Source organism: Perca fluviatilis, chromosome 7 (genome assembly GCF_010015445.1).
Source record: "Perca fluviatilis chromosome 7, GENO_Pfluv_1.0, whole genome shotgun sequence".
NCBI lineage: Eukaryota > Metazoa > Chordata > Actinopteri > Perciformes > Percidae > Perca > Perca fluviatilis.
Window position 1 is genome coordinate 38,595,362 of NC_053118.1, and position 20,828 is coordinate 38,616,189.

The 20,828-nt window shown below is 38.9% G+C and overlaps 1 protein-coding gene and 1 long non-coding RNA gene across 2 annotated transcripts in view; both read left to right on the forward strand.

Moving 5' to 3' along the window:
• LOC120562999 overlaps positions 1-20,828 on the forward strand; it is a gene marked incomplete in the record, with an annotated part of 504,869 nt that overhangs the window by 1,317 nt on the left and 482,724 nt on the right. The window contains 6 exon segments of the mRNA XM_039807004.1: positions 37-181; positions 3,497-3,868; positions 4,482-4,651; positions 13,995-13,998; positions 19,223-19,420; positions 19,729-20,100. Of these exon segments, the coding sequence (XP_039662938.1) occupies positions 37-181; positions 3,497-3,868; positions 4,482-4,651; positions 13,995-13,998; positions 19,223-19,420; positions 19,729-20,100 (1,261 nt within the window).
• Positions 15,898-16,508, forward strand: LOC120563037. Its single transcript, XR_005639903.1, has 3 exons — positions 15,898-16,000; positions 16,123-16,224; positions 16,342-16,508. It is a non-coding gene; the product is annotated as an uncharacterized LOC120563037 (long non-coding RNA).

A 20,828-nucleotide genomic window follows, 5' to 3' on the forward strand; every position in this document is an offset into this window, starting at 1 on the left:
CGACAGCGAATCACAGAACAATGACCCTCGTTACAGATACCTGGGAGACAAGAAGGGAACTGCACTTTACAGATCTCAGATCTACAGAAGAAAGATGGCATAACTTTTTGCTTCAGAATGGAAACTAATGATCCCAGAGCATCTTTTACTGGCCCACCAGGAGTGAGAATCCCAATTGCTGGTAAGAGCATCCTATGATAATGAATAACAATAATATGAATAACTTAACCCTGTTAAATTGTCAGAGATGGATTTTGTTAATAGTTTACCATGGTGTAGTTGTATAGTTGTTTCATGGTCTCTCTCCACTCTGGCTGTAGTCGACAGTTTCATTGTATTGTGTTGATGACTGCCAGAGGTGGGTAGTAACGAGTTACATTTACTCCGTTACATTTACTTGAGTAAGTTTTTGAAAAAATGATACTTCTAGGAGTAGTTTTAAATCACTATACTTTTTACTTTTACTTGAGTAGATTTGTGAAGAGGAAACTGTACTCTTACTCCGCTACATTAGGCTACAATGAGCTCGTTACTTTTCTTTTTACCTCTTTGGTATTCTACGCGTCATTAGTTTTTATAAAACACTAAAATAAGTCGTACACTTATTTTAGTGTTTTATTTTGACAGAGAGAGAGAGACTTCCGCTAAAAGCTCTACCACGTGACTGTGTTTCACCAATCAAACGTGGTTGTGCAGTCTCGTCACCGAACTCAATCTCAGCGGCGGGACCGGACCATGGATGTATTAAGAGAACGGACGGGTCAGCTTTACAGCCGTAGCAAAACAAAAATGTCAGAATCATCCGCCGGCAGACACAGAGGAGGAGGAACACCCCAGAGGTCTGTACTACAAATCCAGATGTGTCCAACATGTCCTGGTTTTATTTCAGCTACCCGGCTTAACCTGACCTAACAGCTGCGGTCCCGCATCAGCTGTGTCACGACGGTGGTTATCAACTAGTTCAATCAACCCAGGGTTTCCCAATCCAGCCACGCTTGTTCACATAAAAGAGGCGATGTTTGCACAACATGACCAATAGCCACATATTTTACATAAGAAGAGCAAACTATAACTCTACATAAATATGAAGAACACAGACACGGTTTTACAGGCAAAACGCAATACAGTCGCTGCTTCCTAAAACAGGAGGACAGCTGGCAAAAAAAACAGGCGACGCTGTGCATAAATCACAACATCAATATCACTTCCCCATCAGTCAGGCACAAGATCTGACCGTAATTACACTTGTGCTTTCCGTCGTTGCTTTAGCCTTTTATTTCAGTTGCAACCCTGGCAGTGGAAGCGATCGTGAGAGCAAATAAAACGTATAAAAACATAATTCAAACCTTCTTCGTGTGTCACCAATGCGCACGTGCGCATTGGCGACACACGGCTCAAAAAGCCAAGAAATAGCCGATATGTAATTCCCTTCCATTAAAATCTATATAGGCTACTATTTCATAAATATACCCATCAGGTAATGTTAACGGGGTTGTCGGACTCTAAATGTTTTTTTATATGAGCGCACCCCTCTCTCCGCGCACCGAGCTCCGCCTTATCTTCTATAAGAACGGTGATGCCGTTATCAATCGAGTATTGATTGGTCAGTAGATGGTGCTTTTACACCGGTTGATCTCTCATCTCCAACTTAGCTGCTCCCGACGAGGTTAGGCGTCCAGCATAAGTTACCACGGCGATTGAACCCGGTAACAAGTGATCCACCTTCATGATAAAGAAAATCCTGGTGAACCTGAAGTTACCTCGTTAACCCCAAATCTTGCTTCGTAGTCCAGGCCTCTGGCCTCATATTGAAAGCATGTTTACCTTAGTAAAAGTGCCAAACAGCAGCTCCATTACCTTGTTCTAGTTCTGCCTGCAGAGCCTGGTAAAAAAAGTATAAAGGTTTGGAAATTTGTGTAACTTGTGCTTATTTATTTTTTATGTATTATTATTTTATTGATTTTATTTTTTAAGTACTTGAATTTACCTGGATTATTTTAATTTAAGCTATTTTTCAATGAATTAATGAATTTTAATTTATTTTATTGATTGGATGAACTATAATTTGCCTAAAGATGATTATTTTGTATTTTGTCCGTCTGATTGAATGCTTGTGTTAACAAATAAATCAGACGTTACTCAACAGTTACTCAGTACTTGTTTCACCAAGTACTTTTTTACTCTTACTCAAGTAATTATTTGGATCACTACTTGTTACTTTTACTTGAGTCATATTATTCTGAAGTAACAGTACTTTTACTTGAGTACAATTTTTGGCAACTCTACCCACCTCTGATGACTGCTGTAGTTGGTCAATGACTGTCATGTTAGTGTTTTTAAGTAAAACGTCCTTTAACAGGATTCATACACATTTTTACCATTAGATTTCCTTTCCTTTCCCAAGCTATATGGTTTGATACAAAAATAAACATGTATTCAACGCTGACACCAGTAAGATGTTTACAGAATAAAATCTGTCAAACCCTGAGAACTCCATTATGTAGTCCTAATGGACAAATTACTGTAATGCAACGATATTTGTAAAATAAAAAAGTAAGACTGGCGAAGTTTGTAGGAATAGTGAGAATTAACCAACTTTAGTGCCCACAGTACCTCTGCAGTTAGCAAGCGCTTCGTTTCTGGACACAGCACCCATAATGGTCCCTTTTTGACAGTGGACGAGAGAGAAGCGCTGCAGCGGACAGAGGGTGTCAACTTCATCAACGGTGTGAAAAAAACAAACAGATAAAACTGGCAAGTTTGTGGTTTCATGCACAGCAGCAGCAGCGTGGTGCTTAGCTCCTTTAGCATAGCTAGCTAGCGACGCCTATCCCATGTTTGAAATGTCGAACGTTTTATGACATAGTAGTCCACATTTTGCACGCCCTCGATCCTGGTCTTTCTCAAGCCATACGTATTTGTCTAAATGAAGCCATACATTGTTAAGACAGAATTTTCCTGGCGTTGTGTTAATTTGCATCTCACAAAATCAACTCAAGTCAGAGACTGACGTTACCCCACGCAGAGAACAACATAACAAGTGACGTGACATTAAACATTAAAATATTGTTTCAATATAGATTTTTATCAGTTGATCTTAACTGAAACACTCTATTATACAGGAATTTGTGAAGAAAACATCCATGCCTTTTCCAAAACTGTCTATATTTATTTTTCCAAATCTTCTCCAGGCCTGGAAATTGCTATTATCAAATTCAATTACTTTTCCAGGTTTTGCATGACCGTAGGGTTCAAGTTATGGAATTTGCTTTAAAGTAACTTTTTAGGTGTTAGTTCTTGATGTAAACACTAATTTGTTCAATGCATTTTTTTAATCCGAGCTAAACTGGTATGGAACTAAAATTTCTCAAACCTGATTGATTAAATTCGGTGAAACCTTTGGCAATACCTAGCCCTATTTATTAGTTTTTTACATCAAAGCATTCGCTCTAAATCAAGTTCCTTTATTCCTAAACTCACTGTGTTGTTGTTCCAGGAGCTCTGGATCAATGTGTGAACTATCCTGATCCTGTTTGGGCTGTGAAAGGATCGACCGTCACCCTCCCCTGCTCCTTCACACCACTGAAGTCTGTCATTGATAATGGAAGAGAAGTTGTGATCGAGGTCGTCAGAGTCGCCTGGTGCAAGAGCCCTCACATCTGTCAGACAGGCACTCCGTCTGTGTACGACAGCGAATCAAACAACAACGACCCTCGTTACAGATACCTGGGAGACAAGAAGGGAGACTGCACTTTACAGATCTCAGATCTACAGGAGGAAGATGACACAACTTTTCGCTTCAGAGTGGAAACTAATGACAGCAGAGCAACTTTCACTGACCAATCAGGAGTGAGAGTCAGAGTCATAGGTAAGAGCATCCTATGATAATGATTTCAAAAACAACAATGGCAACACAATGATTGTCCGATGTAGCAGAAAATCAATAGAATTCTTTTGAAGGACATGTTCAATGTAAGTTTTTTTTATATGACAACAATGCTAAAGCCAGGATTTTTTCATTTGAAATGTTATAACCGCAACATAGCAGCATCTAGCAACTCTGCTGTGCTGGGGAGTAATGTCTGGCAATGCGAGACTAGCATCAAGCTAACATTGACATTGTGTGACGTTGGGTTTAGTGTTCTCAACCTGGCAACTCCTGTGAACTTCAACGCTGGGGAGAGAATTCTTTTATTTGAATTTGAACAGCAGTAACCATTTTAAACGCTAGCTGTCAGTATTACATATTGGACATTCAGTGTAAACATTAACTTGGTAAATAAGTTCTCTGAGAATCTCTAACATCTAAGCTAAACTGGTATTATATCTGGAAATGTCCTAAACTGATTGATATAGACTCAAAAATGTTATCAAATTGGGAATCATCCGTGATACCCAGCCCTATTTATTAGTTTTCACATCAAAGCATTCGCTCTAAATCAAGTTCCTTTATTCCTAATCTCACTGTGTTGTTGTACTAGGTGCTCTGGGTCTAAGTGTGAACTATCCAGATCCTGTTTGTGGTGTGGTAGGATCGACCGTCAACCTCCCCTGCTCCTTCACACCGCTGAAGTCTGTTGTTGATGATGCAGGAGAAGTTTTGATCGAGGTCATCAGAGTCGTTTGGTGCAACAACCATGAATTCTGTCAGGTTTCCACTACGTCTGTGTACGACAGCAAATCAAACAAAAACGACCCTCGTTACAGATACCTGGGAGACAAGAAGGGAGACTGCACTTTACAGATCTCAGATTTACAGGAGAAAGATGACGCAACTTTTCGCTTCAGAATGGAAGCTAATGACAGCAGAGCAACTTTTACTGGCCAACCAGGAGTCAGAGTCACAGTCGTAGGTAAGAGCATTTAAAATGACATTTTTAAGATTATATAAAGTGAGAATTTGCAGTAGTTGTTGTTTATAGGAAAACTTTTTAATTCATTTAGGGCTAAAGTTGCTCAAAACTATGTACTGAATGTAATAAAGGACGTTTATAATGCACATTTATTTTATTTTACATATTTACTTTAGATGGTGATCAGATGAAGATAAGAAGCTCCAGAGATGACGGAGAGTTTAAAAGAGGAGAAGAAGTCACACTGAACTGTTCTGCTGCAAGCTGCACTATCCACCAACTGGAGGTCAGCTGGTTCAGAGATGGCCACGCCCTCTGTGAGTCTGGCCCCGCCCTCCATCTGGGTTATCTGACTGCAAAGGATTCTGGGAACTACACCTGTGGTTTGAAGAGGAACAACCGCACCCTCTCCGTGCCGTACAGCCTGCATGTGGGAGCAGAAGAGGAAGGTTTGTTTGATCAGTTTTCTGTTTGTAGGAAATAATAACTATTATTATTTAAACTTAAATAGAGTTGTGAAGTAGGAGAAATGTATTACTGAGGATGTCAATTATTCAAAAGAGAGAAGTTGTTTCCGTCCGTGTTTTGACAGACACACCGGGGGCGAAGTTGAAAACCGAAATCAGCCAAACAGTAAAGTTTATACAGGCCAAGTCTAGCACTCACTAACATCCACACTGCCGACATGTTTGCAACATTCATAAAGTGTGCGCACCTCTCAGTCTACACTGGTTTATATTTGATCGTGTCATCAAAAACGTAATTTTTGGGTAAAATGTATTTGGCCGTTTCATTCATTCGGCCAAACACAGAAAGAGTTTTTTTTGCTATTCTGGCCAAAAATGTCAGTACCCGAACATTCGGTGCATTACTACTCTACAGTCCAACAGTCCTGTCTGATCTGTTTCACAGGAACTAAATCATCTGACCCACTGCTGGCTGTTCATCTGCTTCTCTTCACTCTGCACACTGTTCTCATCGTCATAGTAACGGGCATCATCATCAAAAGGTCTGCTGAGTCATGTTCCTGTATTTATATCAGTCTGCTGAGTCATGTTCCTGTGTTCATTCCTCAGAACAAATACATTTCTAAATGAATCTGAAACATGAGAGTTCGTAGAGTCGTTCATTTTGCATTTTATTAAACTGATCTATTATGTGGCTCTACTGCGTTTGAGCTTTTATCGTTAAATTGTATTTTATTTCAATCAAGTTATTTGTGAAGCACTTTGTAACTTGAGTTTGTGTCAATTACATTTTTGAAAACAGTAATATGTTAGATTCTACTCTAACTATTGCTTCACAGGACATGCGTTCGCAAAAAAATGATGACGGTGTAGGTGAGTCACTAAAAATTATTTACTGTTATTTTTTATTTTATATGTATATTTTATTTTTATTCATATTACTTTACATTAAATAGTTAACCATCATGTATTTATGGAGAGTCTTTAAGCTTTCACACCTGCCTTGTTTGGTCCATTTAAACAGAACCCTGGAGCGTTTGGTCGGATAGTCGGGTTGGTTTGGGCCGGTGTGAAAGCTTATTCAAATCTGGTCTGCTTAAAAACGGGGGTCTCGGTTCTCTTCCAAGTGAACTAGAGTTAATTTCACTTTAGGTGAGAACGTGATCCAACGCAAATACAGGAAGTAAACCAAAAACAGAGCATTTACTAGCCTGCAGCTTCAACCTCGCACACAATTTACAGTCATCCATATGATTTAAGAGACGTTAACTTTCCGATCCAGCAGAACCGGAAAACCCAGGACATTACAAATTTGGTGTTTTATTACTGAGACCAGAAGTGTTGGTGAATTTCTTATTCTTATTTTTTATTTTATAAAGGACAATACACATTATTATGTGCCAGTGTTAGCCAGCCAGCTAGTTTTCAACTGTAGTCCTTTGGCCAGATGATTTTAGACCAGAGCAACAGGAAACAGCAATCCATTAGCACAGGTTAAACTATACAGACAGAAGTCAACAAGACACCATACAGACAGCCAGAGCAACAAACAAGCTTTCTCAGTAAGCCATGCAGAGCTACAGGAAGCAGCAAGACATTAGCATAATTACACATCAACAGTATCCACATTTAGTCTCAGAAGCCATGCAAGCATCAAAACACAGCCAAGCAACATAGACCAACGCCATCTTCTTGCACCTTTCGACCATGCAAAGCAGTTACAAGCAGTAATAAAAAGATGAAATATGCTACATCACTTAGAGAAGTTAATACAGCACTGGTTAATAAGATGGTAAAATAGTTAAAATACAAGTTTATTTTTCATACATACCCAAGAATGCAGAGCGGGCTATATTTGACACCAGGCAAATACATATTCAGATATTCTGTACAATAAACAAGCAACCGTCTCGAACATGTGACGTGTGTTTACAGTTTTGGTGCCTTTGACAAAGTGTGAAAGTTAACTGAACCAAATGGAAAGTACAACCCCACTCACCCCCGAAACGCACCAAGTCCACAGAAATATAGGCGTGGAGGCGCCGTTAAGAGTTGAGCACTGCCTTTATGACTTCCTGTTAAAAACGGGTGGCTGTTATGAATAAATTAATCTACACAGAAACAGGAACCTGGTTTCTGTCAGAAGAACATTTGAAGTGAAAGATATGAAACACCAATGTCAAAATGTCCTCTTTTTGTCACTTTCTTTAGCTCTTTTAAAAGAATGTGAGAAATGAAAGCTTGTCTACAACTTCCACTCAGCTTCTCTTCAATAACTCTTGAAAAATAATTTTAGTGAACTGAAAATAAAAACCAAAACCGTCAAGAAAAACTAAAACTACACAAAATTGTTATTGCCAAGTTTAAACAACAAACAGAATTGAAATAAAATATAACATAAATCATGTCAGTTTGAGATTTTTAGCTTTAATCTTTCACTATATAAAGGAGACAGCACTTCACTCGAGTTTCTGTGTGAAAGTCACCGGACCGGACGCCACAATCTTCTGAACATCATACTGAGAAATACAGAGAGAGTTGTGTGAATTTCCTTCAACTCTCACTGTGAAATGAAATCCTTCCTCAAGAAAATGTTCTGTTTCTCAATTTAAAAATATACAATTTCACTTAAATTTGGACCATAGTTATTATATGATCTAAAGATCTGAGAAAGTCTTTTAGTAACATTAATTTGGCTTAAGTGCTGCCAAAATTGCTTGGGTGCCGTGTCTTAGCTTTAATATTATTATTTATTATTATTAAAACCCTGGACTTTTGAGAACATTATACTGGCCCTGACAAAAACTAACCCTTTCTAAAAACTCAAACTAAATCAAAACTAAAAAACACTCGGAAAACTAACTCAAACTATTATACTATATACATTATACTATAACTATTATACCCTTGCTCTGATAGTGACTCAACCAAAACACTAAAACGCTGAATTGCTCCCCATAAATGAAGTGTATTGTGATAATGATTATTATTATATTGACAGAGAGAAAACTCCCTGAGCCAGTAAGCTTAGAGGAGGATCCCCATGACCTTTCCTCTAGCGCCCCCCTCAGGACCAACTTTAGACTTGTAGCTCCACTACTGAAGGAAGTCCGCAGGACTTGGAGCCACTGTGGCTGTCGGCTGCTTCTCTTCTTCTGCTGTTTGAACTCTGCTTTGTGTTTCAGCCTCCAGACACCGTAGAGGAGCTGAGACGTCCAGAGGAACCAGGCCACACACACATGCACGCACACACACACACACGCATGCACGCACGCGCACACACACACATGCACACACACATACACATGCACACACACACATGCACACACACACAAGCAAGCACATTCACAAAAACACGCACACAAATACACCCACACACAGACAGAAAGACGTTCCTGCAATTTATAGATACATATCTGCTCCAATATTACATCAATGGTGCTTTTAATCTCTGTTGTTAATATGATTTTCAGGACATCAAACATATATCGAGTCTGTATGTAGGTGAATATTGTTGTTTACCATCTACAATTTTTGGCAAGTGCTTGTTTTTGCTTCAGTTTTAAAATGTTTCTATCTGATGAAATGATGAAGCCAGCAACACATTTCAGGAGCATAGTAAGACCTTTGTATGTCATTGTATATTCTACACATATTAATTTCTACAATGTCATGAATATAATATAAAAACAGTCCCTTTGTAATCTAATAAAATACTTTTATTTCAGGAGTTTATTGCTTGTTTGAGTTGACTGCTGCTCACCAGACAGTGAAATAAAACGTGTTTTTATGAAGTATAAAGAAAGCTTTTATACTAATATTTGGTTTTGATTATTATCTGATGGAACTATATTGATGATTGATTAATCGATTAGTTGTCAACTAATAACCCTTGAACTGCTTGTCTTTAAGAATTTACATTTTAGTTATGACTAAGTCACCCAGAATGTTATAAATCTGTTTTACTCAAAGTTTTTATCCCAGCACCTGCAGACTACCTATGGAGTTGTAAACAAACTTTGTGTTCAATATATATAATATAATAGAGCCATGTCAATTATATAGTGTGGCACTGATTGAGTGCATTTGGCCTGTTCAGCACCATCGCTGTCCATTAGCTGTCGCTGTCCGTGGTGCTGAAACATTTTTACTTGACTGGCAAACTTGCGTTTTTTTGTGTTTTATTTGACATATAGGCTTACTTGGCTCCACAAGTGACACATTATTATATATGCATTTATCAGATATTTTACCATTTTTTTTAACAGTTTTAATTTTAAAATGACTTGATAGCAGAGGGTCTGTGATGAAGCTCCGCCCCCACTGTACTGGTTATGCCGTGACACAACACATAACAATAACACAACAAGTTATAACTGCACAATTTACCCAAAATAGTGAATGCAATAACTCCAGTACATTTGTGTCAAACGAGTAATTTGGATCAATTTGGAGCAGATTTTCTTAATTATTACGTCACCCTCCACCGGGGGCGTTTATTGGTCTGGAGAGGCGCAATGCATTCTGGTAGTTGTAGGTTTTCTTACGTCTGAGTGAAAGAGAATATCAAAGATTCTTTTCTCTGTTCTCTCTGGTCATGTTGCACCAACTTTAAAAAATGTTGTGCCATTCGTCTGCAGAGACAGCCCAGTTTTATAAAAAATACCTTCTTTCAAGCATTACAACACTTCTTTAAGACGCACAGGATGAGTTGAAACACTTATGCTAATAATAGCAAGTTACATCAATACTTTTTGGGAAAACAAAGAGGAACTGAGATAATAACCACAAAGTCATTTAATGCTCTGTCTCATTTCTACAGTCAGTCAGTGTCTTTGTCATCGCTGCTGCAGGTTCAACATTAGAACAAGTCAAACATTAAATCAACTCGTTAAAAAAGTAAGGATGGCAGTTTGGGACAGAAAGATTTCCTGTTGCTTCACGTTACTGCTCGCTGGTAAGATATGGACTTTATTTACGTTACGTTAATATCTTTAATGATGTTTTTGTCAGTTAGTTTTTCACATCAAACTGATAAACTCTAGAAACATTTATGCTTCTGAAGTTGCCGCTCTGAATCTGTTTTATTATTTTCTTGTTTTGTTTTCTGTTTTAGTAGCTGAGGCCCATTTTCTTTAGTACAGCTGGGTTAAAATAATCAATCTCAAATGAAAATTGATCTTTGTTTGAGTGATCTGTTATTGATTAATGAAATCCTGAAATCTATCTTTGAATATCTGCCTTTTCACCAAGAATGTAACTAGTTCTTTTGGTGTCTAAACCTAACTATCGCTCACTTTTTGTCAGCTAAATTCAAATGTTAATTTGTCAGAGGGATGGATTTTCTCATAGGTTACCATGGTGTAGTTGTATAGTTGTTTTATGGTCTCTCTCCTCTCTTGCTGTAGTCGAAAGTTTCACTGTATCATGTTGATGAATGCTGTAGTTTGTCAATGACTGTCATGTTAGTGCTGTTCAGTAAAAAGTACTTTAAACTAACTTGTTGGGGGTAAGTTCTTAATGTAAACAAAAAATAAAGGTTGGAAAAATCCAACCTTTAAGAACACCCATTTTCTTTTTGAATGAATAATGTAAACAAAAAAGAAGTAAAATAGCCCCACATCATCACATACCCTTCATTCACCTAGAGATTGCCATGGTTTTATTTCAGTTAGCCTCATAGCTGGTTTGATTTGCACTGAGAGATGATTTTATGGAAAGTACCCCATGCCAATCTCTAGGTATGGTGAAGGGTATGTGATGATTTGGGGAGCTATTTAAATTCCAAAGGCCAAAGGAACTTTATCAGGATGCATAGTATCCTGGATCCATGAAATAACTGGCCTTTCAAAATAAACATCTGCCTGTCTCTATAGGAATTTAACATAGGGGTGTACTATCTTATGCCCCCTGTATTTTAAGGAAGAACATTTATTTATTTACGATACATTATTCATTCACAAACAAAATTGATGTCCTTAAAAGTTTGGATTCTTCCTAATTTTTTAATTAAGGCATTAAGATCAATTTCCATATAATGATTTTTTCATTCCTCTTTTTAGACAACTTTAGCATTGGTTCATAAACTTATGCTGAGCACTGTAACTTCTCTGAGAATCTCTTTGAAAGTGTTATCGAATCGAGAACTTGTTATTGAATCGAGAACCCAGTCCTATTTTGATTAGTTTTCACATCAAAGCATTCACTCTAAATCAAGTTCCTTCATTCCTAATCTCACTGTGTTATTGTTCTAGGGGCTCTGGGTCTAAGTGTGAACTATCCAGGTCATGTTTGGGCTGTAAAAGGATCGAACGTTACCCTCCCCTGCTCCTTCACACCACTGAAGTCTGTCGATGACAATGGAAGAGAAGTTTTGATCGAGATCAACAGAGTCGTCTGGTGCAAGAACCATAAAATCTGTCATCTTACCACACCGTCTGTCTACGACAGCGAATCAAACAACAACAACCCTCGTTACAGATACCTGGGAGACAAGAAGGGAGACTGCACTTTACAGATCTCAGATCTACAGGAGGAAGACGACGCAACTTTTCTCTTCAGAATGGAAACTAATGATCACAGAGGATCTTTTACTAGCCGATAAGGAGTGAGAGTCACAGTCGTAGGTAAGAGCATCCTATGATAATGATTTCAAACACAACTTTGGCAATAATATAAATAACTTAGAACTTTTTAGCACAGAGTTAGGCTCTCTTTTTTGTTTTGTTACAATCAGTCACATCTAAAGGAGTCTGGGGGAAAGCAAAAATGTGATTTACATTAAAAAAGAAGAAAAGAAAAAAAAGAAGAAACAAAACATTAAAACTATAAACTATTTAAAAAAAAATGTAAAAGTTACAACTGGTAAATAACATTCTGATAGAGAGACAGAAAGATCCATCTTATTTAAAAAGATTTAAAAAAAAATACATTTCTTTAGATTTTATTAAGCGAGAATTTGCAGTAGTTACAAAATTTCAAATAATTTTGTAATTTTGTTTATTTCTAGTCTCGCTTTGCCAGACGAAGGTCTAACTAGTCCACACAGTATTCCTGGATTGGATATACTACATATATTATACTATAACTTTTAAACCATTGCTCTGATATTGACTCAACATAAACACAAAAAAGCTGAATTTCTCCCCAGAAATGAAGTGTATTATGATAATGATTATTATTATATTGACAGAGAGAAAACTCCCTGAGCCAGTAAGCTTAGAGGGGGATCCCCATGACCTTTCCTCTAGCGCCCCCCTCAGGACAGACTTTAGACTTGTAGCTCCACTACTGAAGGAAGTCTGCAGGACTTGGAGCCACTGTGGCTGTCGGCTGCTTCTCTTCTTCTGCTGTTTGAACTCTGCTTTGTGCTTCAGCCTCCAGACTTCGTAGAGGAACTGAGACGTCCAGAGGAACGAGGCCGGGCTGTCTGATATTATCATCTATAACATATCTGCTCTAATATTACATCACTGGACCTTTATCTCTGATATTATCATCTGTAACATATCTGCTCTAATATTACATCACTGGACCTTTATCTCTGATATTATCATCTGTAACATATCTGCTCTAATATTAACTTCACTGGTTCTTTTAATCTCTGTTGTTAATATGATTTAGTGGGCATCCAACATATACTGAGTCTGTATGTAGGTGAATATTGTTGTCCGTCTACAATTTTTGGCAAGTGCTTGTTTTTGCTTCAGTTAGTTTTAATTCTTTAAGAAGTTTTAAACGTTTCTATCTGATTAAATGATGAAGCCATCAACACATTTGAGGAGCTTTAAAGATTCATCATTTCACTTGTGCATCCTTTTCTACATACTTTAACAACTTTGTATGACATTGTATATTCTACATATATATATTTTTACAATATCATGAATATAATATAAAACAGTCCCTTTGTAATCTAATAAAATACTTTTATTTCAGGAGTTTATTGCTTGTTTCAGCTGACTGCTGCTCACCAGACAGTGAAAAAAATGTGCTTTTCTATAAAGTATAAATAAAACTTTTGTACTAATATTTGGCAATTTTGATTATTATCTGATGGAACATAATAATAATAAATAATAATGATGATTGATTAAGCGATTAGTTGTCAACTATTAAATTAATTACCAATTATATTTTGAGAATCGATTAACCAGTTTGATTCATTTCACGTAGGTCAACTAATTTGAAAAAAAAGAAATTATGATTTAATTGGAAACATATTTTAACATACATGGGCATTTCAATCCGATGACGGGAAGAGAGTGAAAACTAATTTTTAAGGTGAAAACTTACTTTTAAAGTGTTTTGTGGGCGTGGCTTAAGCATTTTATGTTGTAACTTTCTTTCTGAAGGTCAGAGAGACTTGAAACGAAGTTACAGTTGAACCATTGAGTCTTCCACAATGGTAACAGTCTCGTGGCTGTAGGACGACAAGAAGTAGAAAAAGATTGCTTTTAAGACGCTTGTGGGCTTAAGGCTTTTAATGTTGTAACTTTCTTCCTGAAGGTCATTGAGGTTTGAGATGAAGTTACAGTTGAACTATTGAAACAGTCCCTTGTTTCTATGATGACCAAAAGTGGGTGAAAATTCACTTCCTGGTTGGTTTTTCTGCCATTTCTTCATGAAGAAGTGTCCTAGGAGTGTAGTTCCTAGGACACTCCTAGGACAGGAGAGAGGTGAGTGAATTGATTAAGAGAGTAGAATAAGGGATAAAAGGATAGCATGTGTAATCAGCAGTCACCCCCCCCCCCCCACTAACACAGAACGTTTAGGGAACGTTGGGGAACGTTAGTTTTTGGTTCTCTAAAGGTTAGTTCGAACCAAACCAAAAACTAACGTTTAGGGAACGTTCCCTCAGGGTTATAACGTTTTCTAAACGTTAGGGGAACCAACCAACTGAAACGTTCTCCTGTGGTTGCACTGTGGTTGTTACCTCCACACAACGTTCCCATTTGGTAGCTTTTGGTTGTTTTTGGTTGTTTTTGGTTGTTCTGAGTGCAGTTTTGAAATGTTTATTTAAACCAGCTCCATTTAAGTTTTTGAAGTAGCATAAAAAAGGTTTGCAGTCACTTGATTTAGATTCACTCAAAAATGATTGGTCTCATAAAATCTAAGTCAGATAAACAACATAGTAAGATAATATATTTATTTTTAGGCTGATATCAATTTTGCTAAAAACTATACTTTTGTGCTTGATTTCGTTTTTTTAACTGTATTAGGTAAAAATACTTAAAACAAGAATCTATTGATTTTCACAACTAAGACAATTCACTTCTTTCATTTCACTTCTAACAAGTGGCTCAATCAGTTCAGAGTTTAAATCCAGCCGTTACACCCCCCCGCCAGTAGGGGAAGACCGTGATCTGCTCTCAGGTGACCGATTCAAGTCCTGTCCTCCGGACTTCTGTTTGATACGATCACTCGGACAAAGAAAGAAGGTTCCATTTGCTTCGCCAAACGATCTCACGAAAAAGTAAGTGAAATACGTTACAGTTTCATGATGTTATGGTTGTAATGCAACGGTTTGGGGTCTAACCGTAAGCCCTTTACCTCGTAGGGCTTTATTATATTCCGGTTTTGATCAGGTTGACCAAAAAAGGTTCAACTCACTTCAGCATTTGTTTTTCCCCTCCTCGCCATCTTGACAGTCAAGCAGCGACTTGTTCAGAACTTTTTCTTTTTGGTAAACTGTGCACAAACAATGTTTTCAATGCTTGAGTTCATGTGTAAATCCCCTGGTGAGACTTCGTGCAAAGTTTCATGTTGTGTCGAGCCTTCTTAGTGTTTTACATATAGTGATTTTGATGTGATAAAAGTAGCCCCTAGCTCTCCCATTCAAAAGGCCGTTTGACCAGAAAACGACAATACAATTAATCTTGAAAGTGGCGTTTCCGTCCTAATTATGCTTTTGAAGTTTGACTCTGGTACATTCACTAAAAGATCCTAGGTTGCATTGTGGCGAGAGTTACGCTTTAAATGGACTGCAGATATATTGTGCTTTGTATGCTTTGCCGCATCGTATGTTTTGTGTCATCGTGTTAACCTACTTGCGTTGTTGTTACAAATAAGACATACCAGCTCTTTCAATTAGTTTTAGTGTACGGTACATACATGATAGCCAGTACAATCAGTCATTTAGGCAAGTCATTCGGCGGCCACCTTGCAACGTACTTTGGGCAGTTATCGGCAAGCTATTTTCCTATTTAAGTGAATGGGTAAGCATACAGGAAGAGACGGAATATGTTTAGGCTACACAGCTGCCATACTGGCTTTACAACACCATGCATTTCTATGGATGCTGTGTCTCCCCATTAGAAAGTCTCTGGGCTACAATCCAAAAGTCCTGAGAAATACCGTCACATACAATGTTTATGTTGTAATGTTTATGTTTACACTGTATACATTCAAATATTATTTTTGCAATCAGTACAAATTGTATGGTCTTTTATTTCAGATGGCTCCGGTCCACAAGCAAGAAAGCGTTCCAGGACGGAGCGTGTGTGTGGAAGCCCAGTCTGTAAGCTAACATTTATACATGCATTTAGAAACCAGAGTCCTATTCCTACCATGGAACTACTGACCCTCAACCTGCTACTTATCATGTGACTGTTCTGATGGGTTTGTCTCTTCCTGCCTTTTTTTCAGGTCAGTAGACATCACTGCCACCACCACCTGCATGTAAGTCTGTTTGTTTTTGTTTTTTTGCAATTGTCTAATGTAACAGAGTAGTTATGCAATGGCATTTGCAAGAAACCTACCATAAATGAACTGACCAATATTCATATCTACTTTCTTTTTAGATGAGTCAACACCACACAAGAAACCAGCCGGTCGCCCAGAGCTGGATGGGTGAATTCTAACGCAAGCTCGGCCTGCCACTTCATCTTGGGACCCAGTTGAAGGTACAGTGGCTTTTGCATAACTTAAATTAGAACAGAACTGACTTCTCTTACAAAATGAGATTGTACAAGCTCTCCACTTTGTTCCACGTGTATAATTTGTATTTCTATGTTTTACAGCAACTTTTCCTGACAAGCCCGGAGGTTGGACTGGAGGTACTGCCATCCGTCGCATGCTACGGCGAGTCGCAACCAATGATGTTCTAAAACTGTATATCCTGCGGGGCAGAAAGGCAAAGAAGGCCTTCCAGGACCTGACATTCTGCAGGGTTATAACAGGCAGGTGTTATTTTATTGTTCACATCAGTATTATGCTTAGCTTGGCTAATAAGAGGTTTTAATTTGACTTGTACTGTTGCTTCATTTTGACTTCTACTCTAGCGCTCTCCCAGAAAAACTTCCCCGCGCTGACTGCAGCAGACGCGGAGGACTTGATTGGGCAAGGGCTGAAGTTTGCCCCACACAGACGGTAAATTGAAATTCTTCTGTGATGTTAATAATAATCATAATAATCAAAAACTATCAATATTTGTGATCAGAATAAAAACCGGGTTGTTAGTCAGGCAATTTGTCTTGTTTTTGTTAATGTGTTTATTCTTAGTATGACATATCAAACTTTTGTTTCCTTCTTTTTAGGTCAGCTGAGAAGGACTGAGCCTTCAAAACCATGGAGCTCTATTTTTTTTTTTGCAGAAGCAGGAGCTATTGACCATCTTCTACACTGCTGCCATCCTCCTGCCTCCTCCAATCAGCGCCGTATCATGAACATTTTGATGTGATTAAAATGTTTCTACACGAACATCGGTACTTCTATCAACACAAATTGTGCTTTATATGACACACAAACTTAATTAGGGCACATACACCGCTAAATAGATCACTGTGTATGTTAGTTTAAACACTCGAACTTTTCAGCTAGCCGACAGGCTAATCGCTAGCATGTTCGGACATTGGATTTCATTGTAGCCTAGCCAGGTAGCTAGCTAGCTAGGCTACTTGTGCATTTGTTTGATTACATGTTTTGTTGGCGAACATTGACGCTTGTAGCAACACGAATTGTTGTTTATATGTCGCATAAACTTAAACAGGGCAAACACACACCACCAAATAGACCACTGTAGATAGTTTAAACACTCAAAATGATTCAGCTAGCCGACAGGTCACCTGCTAGTATGTTCGGACATTGCATTTCATTGTAAGCATAGCAAAGCAGCTAGGCTACATAGCCAGGTTACCAGAGCATTTATGAGCTAACATTTTACCGATGGTTTGCTGCTGTGCATTTTTACCGCCCTCTGTCTTCTGACAGCCCGGGACATTTAAAAACATGTTGCGGTCTTGCGTGTTGTTTTTGCGACCACGCCCCCAAACTTTCACTGGCCGAAATTCGTGAAGTGTTTCGCTGTGTGGAACCCTACCCTTAGGGGAACGTTAGGGCAACGTTCGCTAAAGGTTGCAACGTTAGGGAAACGTTAGGGGAACGTTTTCTAAAGGTTGCAACGTTAGGGGAACATCCCTGAAGGTTGCAACGTTAGGGGAACGTTAGGGCAACGTTCTCTAAAGGTTGCAACGTTAGGGGAACGTTAGGGGAACGTTAGGGCAACGTTCTCTAAAGGTTGCAACGTTAGGGGAACGTTCTCTAAAGGTTGCAACGTTAGGGGAACGTTAGGGGAACGTTAGGGGAACGTTAGGGGAACGTTCTCTAAAGGTTGCAACGTTAGGGAAACGTTAGGGCAACGTTCTCTAAAGGTTGCAACGTTAGGGGAACGTTCTCTAAAGGTTGCAACGTTAGGGGAACGTTAGGGCAACGTTCTCTAAAGGTTGCAACGTTAGGGGAACGTTAGGGGAACGTTCTCTAAAAGTTGCAACGTTAGGGGAACGTTCCCTGAAGCTTGCAACGTTAGGGGAACGTTAGGGCAATGTTCTCTAAAGGTTGCAACGTTAGGGCAACGTTAGGGGAACGTTCCCTGAAGCTTGCAACGTTAGGGGAACGTTAGGGCAATGTTCTCTAAAGGTTGCAACGTTAGGGCAACGTTAGGGCAACGTTCTGTAAAGGTTGCAACGATAGGGGAACGTTCCCTGAAGGTTGAAAAGTTAGGGGAACGTTAGGGCAACGTTCTCTAAAGGTTGCAACGTTCTGACAACGTTCCCAGAACGTTCAACCAACTTTCCATAATAACCAATACACAACCAAAACACAACCATTACCTTAAGGGAACGTACCAAAAACGAACGTTCCCAGAATGTTCCCAAAAATTGTTAGCTGGGCCAACCTCCCCAAACGACAGTTAAGTCAGCAGGAAAGGAAGACAAGTTAACTGAAAACACAGTATCTGTGGCAAGACGTTTGGCCGGTTATGGGGGAAGACGGAAATACTAACGATAGTTGCATTTCGGGGGCTTGTGAGTATGCATCTGACATGCTGGCTGTTAGCAGGTTATAAATATACTTCTTAGAAAGAAAATGAGGAACTAAGATAATAACCACAAACGCATTTAATGCTCCGTGTTAGTTCAACAGTCAGTCAGTCAGTGTCTTTGTCATCGCTGCTGCAAGTTCAACCTTTGAACAAGTAAAACATTAAATCAACTCATTAAAAAAGTAAGGATGGTAGTTTGGGACAGAAAGATTTCCTGTTGCTTCACCTTACTGGTCGCTGGTAAGACATGGACTTTATTTACGTTGAGTTAATATTTTTAATGATGATTTTGTCAGTTTTTCACATCAAACTGATAAACTCTAGAAACATTTATGATTCTGAAGTTGCAGCTCTGAATCTTTCTCGTTTTTTTTATTCCTAATCTCACTGTGTTGTTGTTCCAGGTGCTCTGGGTCAAAGTGTGAACTATCCAGGTCGTGTTTGTGATCTGAAAGGCTCGACCGTCACCCTCCCCTGCTCCTTCACACCACTGAAGTCTGTTGTGGACGGCAATGGAAGAGAAGTTTTAATCAAGGTCGTCAGAGTCGTCTGGTGCAAGAACCATGAAACCTGTTTCGGAGAGACTCCGTCTGTGTACGACAGCGAATCAAACAACAACAACCCTCGTTACAGATACCTGGGAGACAAGAAGGGAGACTGCACTCTACAGATCTCAAATTTACAGAAGAAAGACGACACAACGTTTCGCTTCAGAGTGGAAACTAATGATGTCAGAGGATCTTTTACTGGCCCAGCAGGAGTGAGAGTCACAGTCACTGGTAAGAGCATCCTATGATAATAATAACAATATAAATAACTTAACCCTGTTAATTTGTCAGAGGGATGGATTTTTTCATAGTTTACCATGGTGTAGTTGTATAGTTGTTTTATGGTATATAAATGTTAGTGCTGTTCACTAAAAGTACTTTAACAGAGTTCATACACATTTTTACCAATACATTTCCTTTCCTTGCCCAAGCTTCATGGTTGGATACAAAATAAACATGTATTCAACACTGACACCAGTAAGATGTTTAGCTCTAAATCAAGTTCCTTTATTCCTAAAGTTACTGTGTTGTTGTTCCAGCTGCTCTAGATCAATGTGTGAACTATCCAGATCCAGTTTGGGCTGTGAAAGGATCGACCGTCACCCTCCCCTGCTCCTTCACACCACTGAAGTCTGTCAATTACAATGGAAGAGAAGTTGTGATCGAGGTCGTCAGAGTCGCCTGGTGCAAGAGCCCTAACATCTGTCTGATAGACGCTCCGTCTGTGTACGACAGCGAATCAAACAACAACGACCCTCGTTACAGATACCTGGGAGACAAGAAGGGAGACTGCACTTTACAGATCTCAGATCTACAGGAGGAAGACGACCATACTTTTGTCTTCAGAGTGGAAACTAATGATCCCAGAGCAACTTTCACTGACCAATCAGGAGTGAGAGTCAGAGTCATAGGTAAGAGCATCATATAATAATGCTTTCAAAAACAAAAGTGGAAACACAACTCACTCACCAAACGCTCTTAAAGGTCCCATGACATGGTGCTCTTTGGATGCTTTTATAAAGACCTTAGTGGTCCCCTAATACTGTATCTGAAGTCTCTTTTATATAGACCTTAGTGGTCCCCTAATACTGTATCTGAAGTCTCTTTTATATAGACCTTAGTGGTCCCCTAATACTGTATCTGAAGTCTCTTTTATATAGGCCTTAGTGGTCCCCTAATACTGTATCTGAAGTCTCTTTTATATAGGCCTTAGTGGTCCCCTAATACTGTATCTGAAGTCTCTTTTATATAGGCCTTAGTGGTCCCCTAATACTGTATCTGATTTATATAGATTAGTGGTCCCCTAATACTGTATCTAAAGTCTCTTTTATATATACGCCTTAGTGGTCCCCTAATACTGTATCTGAAGTCTCTTTTATATAGACCTTAGTGGTCCCCTAATACTGTATCTGAAGTCTCTTTCCAAAAATTCAGCCTTGGTGCAGAATTACAGCCCACTAGAGCCAGTCCCACAATGAGCTTTCCTTAGGATGTGCCATTTCTGTGTCTGTAGCTATTGAGGAGGAGAGAGGGGGGGGGGGCAAGGTGGAGGGTGGGGGTGTGGCCTTGACCAACTGCCACTTCGCTTGTTTGAAAGCCATGATGTCTCTCTCTCATGGGGGGGCCAAATTCTCTGGGC